The following is a 13548-nucleotide window of genomic DNA, read 5'->3' on the forward strand; positions in this document are numbered from 1 at the left end:
ATATAAGAAGACCAGTGATGGTCATAGATGGGTTCAATTTTATAGAGAATGTACCACATTCACTATTTATGATAGCCTTATTAGTGAGGGTGCATTCTAACTCTTTTTTGCATATGAGTGCAAGTCCTCCGCCGCGTTGTTTTAGCCTATCGATTCTTAGAAGACTATAGTTCGAGGGCACTATTTCCAAAATATCGAGGGCGGAGGATTCCTCCAGCCATGTTTCAGTGAGAAGCATTACATCGAAACCCCCTTCCTGTACAAGATCGTGTATTTCAGTTTTATGTTTTATCATCGATCTGCAGTTAAGTAACATCATTTTTAATTTGGTAATCGGGGCCGCGTTGTTCATTGCTGTAGCACTGGTGATTTATTCTTCCAAAATAAAGTCCAAACAGTGTATGACAGTTTAGAAAAGTCAAGACAAAGTATAGATCAAGTAAATATAGGACAACTTGAAGGGAAGAAGGAACTGACTGGTCTGTGGTCGTTCTCCCCAATCTCAGATGATAGGATGGAGGAATTGGTCTTGAGCATAAAATCTGGTTCACCTTTGGACCCCTGTCCTCCTCATATAGTTCATATGGCATCAAAAGTTATTAGTGCTGCCCTAGCCCCACTAATTAGCAAGAGTATGTCTGACGGAATGTTCCCCAAGGCATGGAAAAAAGCCTGCATACGCCCACTTTTGAAAAAACCAAAAATAGACCCTCAAGTTGATGTGAATTACAGACCCATCTCCTGTCTGCCTTTTGCAGCAAAGGTACTAGAAAAGGCCATCAACTGTGAACTGATGACCTTCATTGAGACAAATAATTTACTAGTTTCCACTCAGCATGGTTTCCATGCTAAACATTCTACGGAGACTGCTTTAATAATGGCAACAGAAGAAATACGTAAGGTAACCGATGCAGGGGGAAGGGCCATACTAGTCCTGTTGGACCTAACTGCAGCCTTTGACACGGTGAACCACACCGTGCTGAGTCAAAGGCTGCAGGAGGTGGGAATAAGGGGCACAGCACTCTCCCTCCTATTATGCTTTCTAGCAGACAGAAAGCAACTGATCTGCTGGAGTGGATTAAAATCAGAAGAGTTTACCCTGCCTGGAGGAGTACCTCAGGGATCGGCCTTATCACCGACATTATTTAATATATATCTAACCCCACTAGCCAGAATGATAAAAAGCCACGGATTCAAATTGGTATCGTATGCTGATGATACACAACTCATAGTATCGTTAGCGGAGACAGAAGACACCAGAGCCACGGACTTCTGTAATTGTATTTCGTCCTTGATGAGCTGGATAAATACTAATTTTTTAAAACTTAATACGGCAAAAACAGAAGTCCTGGTATTTAGCACAAAGGATCAAATCTGAAGTCAACAATGGTGGCCAAATGAGGCAGGGCCGACCCAGACACCAGTTTCAAAAGCCAGGAATTTAGGAGTAATAGTTGATAAAAACCTGACTTGGGCTCCACAAATTAATCAGGTCACATCTGCATGTTTTTTCACCTTAAGAGGACTGAAAAAGATTCTCTCCTATATCCCTTTTGACCTAAGGAAAACGGTAGTTATCGCTAACATTATGTCCAGAATCGACTACTGCAATGCACTTTATTTGGGAATGGGAGTGGTGCAACTGGATAAGCTTCAGGCCATTCAAAACGCAGCAGCCAGAGTATTGCTCGGGCTTCCCGGACATCACCCTACATCCAAAGCCATTAGAAACCTTCATTGGCTTCCAGTTCGGAAAAGAATAGAATTTAAATCACTATGTCTTGTCTACAAAGCCCTGTTTGGAGAAGGTGCGAAAGATGTTCAATCTCTTTTTGCACATTACGTCCCAAACAGAATTCTCAGATCCTCATCCCTTGGACTGGCCCAAATCCCAAAAATAAAAAGAGTACGCTGTGGAGGAAAGTGCTTCTCGTTCCTGGCGTCCAAACTCTGGAACACACTTCCATTTCAACTTAGAGGACTGTCAAACAGACGGGCGTTCAGGAAGGAAATTAAAACATGGCCTTTTCCCAAGTAATAATAACAGGCCCGAAGTAAATGCCTGACTCTAATGCAGCGCCAAGACGCCTCGGCAGTAGTGCGCTTTACAAGAAAAATCAGTCAGTCAGTCATTGCACACATATGCAGACACTTAGTAATATTTAATTTTTTTCGGATTTGTGTTTCATAGTTTATTATTACATGCGAGAAAGTCGTGCACAGGTTAGTAATTGCATTATATACATAGACTGAGTTCCATACCTGATTATGGGTTGAAAAGAGACATCCAGGCTGATCAGCATGTCCATGGGGTAAGAGCAGTTGAAATTGACCCTGACTTCCTGGTCTCTAATAATTATCCCACTCGTATCCGATGTTAAGAAAACTGTATTTATGTAGGTGGCATACGTGTCATTTTTCTAAGAAAAAGAGATACCAGTTAGAAATTCACTGCATAGGAATTAATCAGAAATACAAGCGTACAATACCAGAAAATAACAGTTGCTTTTCAGGTAATTCAGTACAAAAGGGGGTGGTGACCACCCCCTTTTGTACCGTTTCAGGTAATTCAGGCAGTTCATATTAGGTGTGGAGTGTACCTAGGCAACTCTTTCTGAGATTATTTGGATGCTGAACAGGGCAGTCTCAAAGTGTTCCAGAGCCAGAATTACCCTCCCTCCAGGGTCAGATTGGCAAGGCGGGCATTTGGGCAATGGGCGATGGGCCGGTATCTGAATTCCAGCTGTGAGACACTTTTCTGGGCAGCGTTGTTGCCAATTTGGGCTGTTTCTGTTTTATCCAGATGCTGCCAGAGGCCCAGTGGGGGCCTGAGCGGCCTTTGCAGAGTCAGATAGACCTCTATTCCCTCCCTTTTACCAATGGGGCGGAGGAGTCAATCCCAGTCTCTCGCTGGACTGGCCCCTTAATGTATGCAGAATCAGTAGGGGGCCTCACTTATATTCAGGTGTGGTTCACCACTGTGAACTAAACCATGCACAGAGTCCTAAAAGGATTTGCATTTTTTTTTTATCTCAGTGAAGTTAAGGAATTGTGCCTCTGTTAGAGAACCTCCCCCTCTCCTTTTCATAATACTTAAAACATTGAAGTAGTGTTTTGCAAAAAGGTGCAACCAGCAAATGTGGCAACTTTTTTTTTTAATGGTGCCAGGGCATATTTTGGATCCCAATCTAACCCTGCCCTGCCTCTCTCTTGTTTTTGGCACCCGTGCAGCTACATCCCAATCCAGTATAGGCATGAGTGTGACCTAGACCTCCCCAACTATAGCGCACCAATGGCATCTGTTTTTAAAGATTCTAGTTAGAAGACTAGAAACAGCCCTAAGTTGCTACAGCTTTGTATCTGAGAGGACAATGTGGCTGAATACCCTTGAACTATCATGCAGAATGCAATACTCATGAAAATAGCTGTCGGAAAAAGCACAACAGTTCAAGAGATGATTGTACAGGGAAACAGCCATTACACCACATGCGTTACAATGCATGTTTTTACCCCGCATGCCGTTGCAACGAAAATCGTTTGCTGTAGGAGGTGAAAGGTGTTGGATTTAACTCCAACACCATCCCTTCTGTTGCACAGACTGGAGTTGGAATAGTAAATTATTCTATTCCAACATCCAGCGCACCCCCGACAGAAAGTCGGGGTAAAAATTTTTGTTGAAACGGCATGCAGGGTAAAAGCATGCGTTGTAACATTATACAACCCTTTTGAGGCAATGCTTCTGGTATTTTGAAATTAGGACAATATGCGAAGCGTCAGCTAAGGGTCTCAGACTAGATACTGAGCTTATGTGTAAAAGCATTTTCTAACTTTGCATTTTTGGCTTCTTTTTAATAATTGTTTCTTTTTTATGCTGAATAGCATTGGCAGAAATATTAGCTTTACATTATTTCTTTGCTCATGGCTGTCTGCTAACCAGTGCTTAATTTGAGCTGGTGGTGCCGGTGGTGCCACGGGCACTCATTTTTGGGGACCTGCACTAATTTTCCCTCATTAGACATTTACCAAGGATAAGAGAGAGAAAATGAAACTCATTGGAAAGGAGGAGAAAAAGAAAGAGATGAAAAACATCTTAATGGGAGAAAAAAAGGAACCTGAAAGAGAGAGAGAGAGAGAGAGAGAGAGAGAGAGAGAGAGAGAGAGAGAGAGAGAAAGGAGCAGGAATTGTCCGGTGGTGAATTAAAAAGGCAAGAGGTGGAATCCAGACTACACACTGGGCGCTCTGTTACTTAATAGCACCGGCCGTGGGCTACTGAGCAGAGCTTTGACCACTGGCACTCATTCTTTTATAAATTAAGCCTTGAAACTGACGTTTTTTTTTTCATTCTATGATAAATGATGCAGTATGATGATAAAATATTGTTATGAAATGTCTGAAGTTTTATTGTAAACCAAAATATAACCAAACGTTGACTGGCCCTTAATTCCAGCAGAAAACTAGTTGCAGTACTGCTACCAAAGGAAGCCTTGCCTATGGGTGCTACCACGTGTTAGGACGTTGATGATGGATTGGTTTAGCCAAAGGTCTTTGTACATCACAACCTACATTCCTTAGTTTACATTTGTGGCACATCAATGTCCATCATAATACAGACATTGTGTGATACAGGGATATGACGTGCATCCTAAGACGTGATTTTTGTCAGATCAACTCCCTAGAGTAACACAAATACAATTTGGTCTGAACAGTGACATAAAGGAATACATATATTTATATTTATTTATATATATAGTTCTCTTGTATATCACAGCTTCCATGTCTATTTTTGGGTTTAGCTCTTCAGCAGAGTTGATCATTGTGAGACATGGCCCTTTTTGCCTTGTGCCTCCTATTTTTCTGACCCTATTTCAATTTTCTATAGGACTCTTGTCACTTTACTACTGCTGACCAGTGCTAATGTGCATATGATCTTTATATAAATTGTGAATATGATTGGTTAACCATGATTGGCATATTTGATTTACTGGTAAGTCCCCAGCAAAGTGCAGAGTGTGTGCCTGGGCCTGTAAATCAAATGCTACAAGTGGGATTGAAGCACGGGTAGTGCCACCAACATGATCAGTCCTGTAAATGCGTCTCACACCTGCCCCTGCAGTCTCTTCGAGTACACTTTTAAACTAACCTGCTAAGTGCACCCACTTGCGAGGCCCAAACCTTCCCTTTTCTTACATGTAAGGCACCCCTATGGTAGGCCCAAGGTGCTCCAATGGGCAGGGTGCAGTGTATGCGAAAGGTAGGACATGTACTGGTGTGTGTCACAAGTTCCGGATAGTGAACTACTGTGTATTATGTTTTTCACTGTTGAAAAGCTGTCTGTCCCGCAGGCTATCATTAGAGCTGCACTATAATATTTTCCATGTGAAACTTTCAATTGGGACAAGAGAGAGAAATGGAGATTAGGCTCTCTAAACTCAGAATTTAATAGCACTCCTTTTAGTAAAGGCGTGTTTGAAAATGCCACTTTTAGAAAGTGGGCCTTTTCTTGATTGACCATTCTGTTTGTGTATCAGTGTCTGGTCTTGGAGTGACAGGAACTGGAGATGTGCATTCACTCTAGACAGTCACAAGGGGGGTGTCCCGGCTTGCCTGGGTGAATCATCCCTGGGCTGAATATACCTGGTCTGCATTTAGAGTGGTTGGAGGAGTTCGCTAACACCTGAATAGGCTCTATATTTTTGCACAATGCTGTCCCCACCCCCTACGGTCATGCTGGACCAGGGTGGACAGTACTGGTTTTGACTGAACTCAGGGACTCTGCCACAAAGAGAACAATGACAAAATGGGGTGCAAGTATGTGACCTAAAATCCCCAAGCCTTTGGATTACTTCAAGAAACAAGAGGACCCTGCCAAGAATAAGAGCAGAAGAGCTGTGTGAGGAGCGCTGACTTTTCTGAGTGAGGGGTGGGTTGGCCTGCAGTTGCTACTTCTGTCTGTGGCGGAGGAAAAGGACTGACTCTTTTTGCCCTGCTGTGGTATCCTGCTTGGCGAGAATCTCAAGGGGCTTGTGTGGCCTCCTGTTTTGGAAGACTCAGGGATATTAAAGTCGTCCTCCTTTGTGCTATCAATTTATTGGAAGTTCTTGGTGATCATTGGAACTCCACTGTGCTTTTTACCTCACTGGAAGGTCCTGGTGCTTATTGGATTTCCTTGTGCTCACGTTCTCCTTGGGAATTTCCTAGTGCTATTCCCATGTGCTGTGCTTGACTAGGAGCTCTGTGTGCTTTCTGAGGGCTGCGTGTGCTTTTTAGCCACTGGGGAGATTCTCTTGCGCGCCCTTGATTGCACCGCTGCTGGCCTGAGTTTGGGACAGCACCCCCACCTGCTGTGACGTGAGCCCGGGAGATCCCTGCTTGATGGGTCACCAGGAAACTTTCAACACAGCAGCTGAACTAAAAAGGGGAAGTTTTGTGAAAACTTCGTGGAGATTCGTCAAGCGGTGCAAAGTTATTGGGAAAAAAAATGCTTTTCATGTGGAAACTTTGGTTCTAACTATTACTACCTACTGGCAACAGGTAATACATATATTTTAGTTCTCTTGTATATCACAATGTCCATGTGTTAAAGTGTGTGCAAAATTCCAGTATTTTGCGCAATTATGCTCAGTTTTGGCAAAATGGTGCATATTTATGCAAAAAGTAAACCTGTCATTTAGGGCTATATTTTAGAGTAGAATGTCACATTTTGATGCAAGGGTGCATTTCATGCTTAAAAATAGTGTGAAAATACAGGCACCACAAGCAATAGCATCTCATGTTCTGGTTGTTTACATCGTTACAGCGCTCTAGCACTATAATTCTACTGTGTACGATGAAACAAGTAATGGGCATTGTGCAATATCAGGAATATTGCGTAAAAAGCGTAATGCAAAATGTCCAAAATTATGCAAATTATATCATTGTAATTTTAATGTCTCTCAGGCCTATTGTAAGTATTATTTTTGATAGATTCTGGTTTTGTTCCTGCAGAAAAGACTGTCATGGTATGTATAATCACAAGTGTACCTACCATATGCTTGCTGCAATTGTTGCAACTACGATCGATGAAGTTATGAAGAATTCATTCATAAATTCTGAGTCAATGCTTCATTAAACAATAGTGTAACCCCCACCCCGCGCCTCCATCACACTTCTACGGGGCTCTATGTAGCAGTAACACAACTGCACTCAAAATTACAAAGACCACAGGGTACGATAATTTGGGGGGCGACATTAGCATTCTATTCCAGGTTTACCACCAAGGAAATATGAATAACTTGGGAAGCGGTGTTTACACATTAATTTCAGAATGTTTCACGTTTTCCCCTCATTCCAGTCACTTTGCCCCAGATCCATTTTCCAGGTTCTCCCTAATGTAATATGAAAAAAAATGTGAGTATGTTACTGTACACCTGATTCAGCCACTACCCATTGTTACCACTCAATTCTTGATTACAAGCTACCAGCAATGCACATTTGGCAGAGTTGCCACAACAAATCACAGAAGTCAAGCATTCGGATTGCCCTCACTTCATAATATGTTCCACAGCTCCCACTCTGAACTGTAGTCACTAAAGACATTAAACCAGTGCCATTGCGGTCCTCAAAGGCCATGCAGCTGTACTCTCTTAGGTGGATGTTGTGGGTTTCGAGCCCCAAATATTTCAGCTGGCACGTGCTAAAGGAGATTTTCATGTAAGTTGATTCACACTGGAGTTGAGGCTGCAAACTGCTGACATCTGAAAACATGGAAAAATGTATGTATGTATGAGTAATATGTTATAACCTTTCAGAGTAGATGAATATACACTTCTCTAGAAATCTTATGAATGATACACTCAGGGAAATTCACATTTACATAAGCACTAAGGACACTGGTGTGTCCATCACCTTCATCACATACCTCTTCAATGAAATATTACTGTTCATGCGACTCACTATCCCCTCACAGAAACAGATGAGCTTAGTCTGGTAACGTTTACCTTGTCTTTCAGAAAAGTGTCAACGTCTGCTATTACCAGTCTAAGTGAAAACAGCACCCTACGCAATAGATATACAGGATAAAGTACCTCCCTGCCATACATTAAAAGGAGTTCCATGATAATTTAGAACAACAAGGCTGAAGGTTGAGTCCCTTTCAAAAGTAATAGAACTCCGAGGTGCCTTTCAATATTTTTATCATGAACTGCAGGAAGTACTATCGGGCACATGCATCAAAGGAAATTGCATTTGCAAACGGTGCGAATCGCAAAATTCGGCCGTTTGCGAATGCAATTCCCATTTTTGTGATGCATTATGCATTTTGTTGTTCTCGCAATTTAAGAAATCGCAAAATTGCGATTTCTTAAATTGCAATTGCATTTAAGGAATCTCAAATTGAGATTCCTTAAATGCAATGCATCAAACTTTTAAAATTTGCGAATTCGCAAATAAGGGGTGCAAATTTCCATGTAATTGACCTTCATGGTAATGTGCGAAAATGTTTAAAAAAAAACAAAAGTGCATTTTTCAAAGTGCCATTTTACACACACACATGCCCTTGGGGCATGTGTGTGAGAAAAATGTACTTAATGGCAAATTTCAGGAGTGCAACAGGGTGTCCTTTGGACCCCCCTGCACCCTTGAAATTGCATTCTCATTTTGCGATTCCTTAATTGCGATTTGCAAAATGAGAATGTCTTCCCATTCATTCCTATGGGCCTCTAGGCCCATAGGAATGGATGGGAGGGATTCCTTAATTGCGATTCTTAAATTGAGAATCGCAATTAAGGAATTTTACGAAATCGCAATTTATTTAGCGATTTCTTGATGCATTGCAGTTTGCGATTTCTTAATTGCGATTCCTTCTTTTTCGCAATTAAGGAATCGCAAACTCCAATGTTGATGCATGTGCCCGTTTAATCCTTATAATAAATGGTTACACCATCGCCTTTTAGAACAAACTACTTAAATCCTTACTGCATAGCTGTTTCATATAAAAGAGAAAGCATGTTTGCACACATGAAAATGAAAATAGAATTCCTATTGCAAAATAAAACACATAAAAAAGCTGTTGAATATTTGTTGCAAAAAGATATTGGAATCAGTTTAATACATATCATTGCAGAATAATTCTAATTTTTCTATAACTATTTAAGGGGTGCAAAAATAAATATGTTGTCATAAATATCTCCTTTCTGCGTACCAATGTACCTATAAAAACTGAGTAGAAGAAAGAAATGCAACATTTGGAAAGGGAAGACCACTCGGTCCCCCCGAACGTATGGATGGGTGCCCCGATCCCCCCGGGAAACCATTTTGGGCGGGGGGCGTGGTTCGGCTGGTATGCCCAAAGCGGCGTAGCCGGAGCACGCCCTTCCCGCCCAGAAGGGGTTGTCCTAGACACCCACCCGGAAGACCGCGCCCCGTGGACGTACCTGAGGAGGGTCCCCGCCCTCCCGCAGACGGATAAAAGAGCGGGAATCCAAAGAAGCGTCCTCTTGTTCCAGTGTTCTGAAGGCTGCACCACTCGATTGCTCGTGAGCCCTCGACGGAACAAGCGGCAATTTTGAGAACTTGTAATCTTGTTTTTTCTCTTTCAGTTATCGGTTCGAAGGACCTGGGACCTCGTTGATCGACTTGAGCGGAGTAAAACGAAGCTATGGCCGGCAAAAAAGCGGGAAAGAGCTCCGAACTGGAAAAGGTACTGCGCACCTTGTCGAACCGGATGGCAATCATGGACCGAAAACTCGGTAAAGTTGATTCGATCGGTCGAGGTTTGGCCGAAGTTAAAAAGCAGTTAGCGGCCCAGAACAACCCCTCAGGCCGCCCTAAGAAGGTAATAGGCCCGGCCTTGCCGGGAGTCGTCCCTGAGGGTAGGAGGAAGCGTATTAAGAGGAGGGCGGTTTCCGGGGAGGATCCGGTTCCTGAGGTATCCCCAGTCGCCCCCATCACACCGGCGGACGGCCCGGTACCAAGTCCGGATATAGGTCTACCAATACCGGTTGTAATTACCCCTGTTAATGATGATCAGATGCCCCCGGAACTGGCTCTTCAGTTAGCGGCAGTGTTGCCCTGGCTTAAAAAGAAAGCAGGGGGGCCAGTGGCTGTGGGGGATCCGGCCGAAGAGGCAAGATTAATAATTGAGCAGTTACGGCAGTCGAGGGAAGCCGGGACGGCAAATGTTCCTTCTATTTCTCCACAGGTGGCGCCAGGAGCATCCACGGTTAGCCGGGAAAAGACAACAGACACGGCGGTTGAACCTGGTAAGAACCCATTGCCAATGGTGGGGGAAAGTTCAGTGCCTTCGCGGCGTGAGAGGGTGGCCCAGCACATCCCAGCGGCCACCAAGGAAATGATATGGGGGGACAAGTATGTGAATATGTTTTCTTTATTGACCGACCATCGGGAGATGGAATACGCAAAGACCCAGAAAGATCTATGGCACCCCAGTGTATGGCGGGCCAAGATGGCAGAATTTAGGGTCGACGAGACCGTAACGAACTGGGTGAAGGCCTTCTCAATATTTACGGCAGTAATGGGGGAGCGTAAGCCTGAAGTGTTGACAGAGCTATCCTGTTACCAGAATAGGATCATGGATTTTCATAACATGTACGGGGGGAATGAGTGGAAAGGATATGACATACAATTCCGAAAGTCTAAAGAGTTTGATGCAACTTTGACATGGGACTGCCTCGACACGGTGTCGTGGCACAGGCAGCTCTTGCCTGGATCGGCAGGTACGTCCTCGCCGGGCGGGAGCGGGCCTGGGACAGTTCAGCAAAGGCCAGCACAGCCCTTTCGAGCAGGCGCCGGTGGAGAATCACAGCCCAAGACCGGCGGAAATGGGGGCAAGCGCGGGGTCTGTTGAGGCTTCAACAGAGGAAACTGTAGCAGACCCCAGGGAACGTGTAGGTTCCGGCATGCTTGTGCGGGCTGTGGGAACTCCTCACACCCGGAGAGTAGCTGTAGATCCAAGAACGGTGGTGCGGGAGGAAAGGGGGGCTCCAAGCAAGAGTAAGGTGATTCTGGGTAAACAATCCCCTTCACCCGTTGACATCATGGCTTTGATTCCCTGGTTGAACAAATACCCTGATCATATATCCGCAGGGATGTTGAGGAATGGTTTCTTATATGGCTTCAACATCCCGGCGGGAAATTTTCAGGGGACCCCCTTTTGTAAAAATCAGCTATCCGTCCAACACAGCCCTGCAGTGGCAGCCAGAAAAATTACCAAAGAAGTCAGCCTGGGGCGGGTAGCAGGACCCTTCCCATGCCCGCCGGTGGCGGATTTCGTGTGTTCACCTCTGGGAGTCGTCCCGAAGAAAGACCCAGGGGCGTATAGACTCATTCACAACCTGTCGGCTCCGAAGGGCGCTTCGGTGAATGAAGCCATTGATCCGGATATCTGTTCAGTCCGGTACGCATCGTTTGACGATGCTGTGACCCTGCTGAATCGCCTGGGCCCTGGGGCTCTGATGGCGAAATCAGACATCGAATCGGCATTCAGGTTGCTCCCGGTACACCCACGGGACCAGCGCTTGCTAGGATTTACGTTCCAAGGGAAATATTACATGGATAAATGCATGCCCATGGGTTGCTCAATTTCTTGTGCTTATTTTGAGATGTTCAGCTGTTTTTTAGAATGGGCATTCACTAAGGCCACAGGACATGAAGAAGTGATGCACTATTTAGATGACTTCCTGTTCTTGGGGCCGGCAGGCAATGCAAACTGTGCACAGGCACTGCAGGATTTCTGCATTCTCATGCAGGAGTTTGGCGTCCCATTGGCACCAGGTAAGACGGTGGGGCCATCTACTTCACTCGAGTTTCTGGGAATTGAGCTCGACTCAGTGGAGGGATGCTTCCGTTTGCCAATGGAGAATGTGGCCAAGTTCAGGGCGTCCTTAGCGCAATGCCTAGGCAAAGAGAAAGTGACCCTGCACCAGTTACAACAAACAGTGGGTCAGCTTAACTTTGCCCTGAGAGTAATACCGATGGCTCGCCCATTCTCCCGCTCCATTGCACAAGCTATGGTCGGCCTCAAGGAGGGACACCACCGCACGAGACTGTCGGCAGAGGTCCGTCAGGATATGCGCATTTGGTTGGCATTTCTGGCGGACTTCAGCGGTCGAGTAGTGTGGAACAAACCCCCAGCTTCATCGGATGAACTGGGTTTATGGACCGATTCAGCCGGGAGCGTGGGTTTTGGCGCCATCTTTGGTAACCGATGGTCGGCACAAGTATGGCCGACGTGGTGGCACTCCAGTAGCCTAACAGGTAACATTGGGTTCTTGGAGCTGTTCCCCATCTGGGTGGCTCTGTTGGCATGGCCAGACGATTTCAGGGACCGATCAGTAGTGTTTTGGTCGGACAATATGACTGTGGTTGAGTGCATCAATCAGCAAGCGGCCCGCTGCAAGTGGATCTTGAGACTGTTGAAAGAGATTGTGTTACATTGCATGAGATTGAATGTACAATTCAGGGCAAAACATGTGCCGGGTGTACTGAATAATGCAGCTGATGCACTCTCTCGTTCACACATGCAGGCTTTCAGGGGCTATCTACCCACAGCGGACCTAGTGGCGGCACCGTTCCCCGAAGCACTGTGGCGGATTGGTGCCCCGGATTACAGGACCTCGTGGCAGCCAGCTTAGCGCCCAGGACGAGGAAGGCTTATGAGGCAGCATTTCGTTCTTACTGCGCCTTTTTGGGCCCGTCAGGGAGACATAGCTGGGGGCGGGAGGAATCCTTCCTGGGGTTCCTAGTAGCACTGCACAGAGAAGGCCGATCAGCCGCGACTGCCAACAGACATAGGGCGGCCATATCATTCATGGCACAGCTCCACGGTGTAAGGGATCCAACGGGTTCCTTTTTAGTCAGAAAGGCGCTTCGCGGCTGGCAACGCCTGGAGAGTCGCAAACAAGATACGAGGCACCCGATTGGTTTAGAGAGATTGTCTCGGCTTTTAGCAAAGCTGGATGAGACATGCTCCTCCCCTTCTGAGGCAGTTCTGTTCCGGGCAGCTTTTGCCTTGGCATTTCATGGGGCCATGCGGGTAAGCGAACTCGTGGCGAGGAACAAGAAAGATTTGGAGGGAGGCCTTTGCAGGGATCACGTGCAAATACGGGGTGATTCGATGCTAATCTCGATAGCTAGGTCCAAGACAGACCAAGATGCTGTGGGGGATAGTGTGGTTGTGCAGCGCGCTCGAGGGTGCCCCACTTGTCCGATAAAGTGTTTAGAGGACTACTTGGCACAGAGGCCGGCGACATGGGGAGGGAGCCTGCTTAGGCACAAAGATGGCACCCCTCTGACGAGATTTCAGTTTCAGAGGGTGCTAGCACTGACAATCGCCGAGGCGGGCATGGACCCGTGCGATTTTGGGACCCACTCCTTCAGAATAGGGGCCGCTACTGAGGCTACGGCTTGGGGTCTGGGTGCAGAAGAGGTAAAACAGCTAGGCCGTTGGTCCTCGAATTGTTTCAAAAGGTATGTGCGGCTGCACATGTTGTAAGAGACTGATGAAATACACTCACGCTTGTTGTCTTTTGCTTGAATTACAGTTTCGCGAG

General features: G+C 45.6%; 1 protein-coding gene across 1 annotated transcript in view; it reads right to left on the reverse strand.

The window, feature by feature from the left end:
- LOC147684910 (uromodulin-like) overlaps positions 1–13548 on the reverse strand; it is a 566426-nt gene that overhangs the window by 110997 nt on the left and 441881 nt on the right. The window contains exons 12-13 of the mRNA XM_086940797.1: positions 7526–7734; positions 2263–2420 (exon numbers count right to left, since the gene is read on the reverse strand). Of these exons, the coding sequence (XP_086796923.1) occupies positions 2263–2420; positions 7526–7734 (367 nt within the window). The remainder of the gene's footprint in view (positions 1–2262; positions 2421–7525; positions 7735–13548) is intronic.

The sequence above is a fragment of the Lissotriton vulgaris genome, chromosome 10, assembly GCF_964263255.1.
Source record: "Lissotriton vulgaris chromosome 10, aLisVul1.2, whole genome shotgun sequence".
Lineage (NCBI taxonomy): Eukaryota > Metazoa > Chordata > Amphibia > Caudata > Salamandridae > Lissotriton > Lissotriton vulgaris.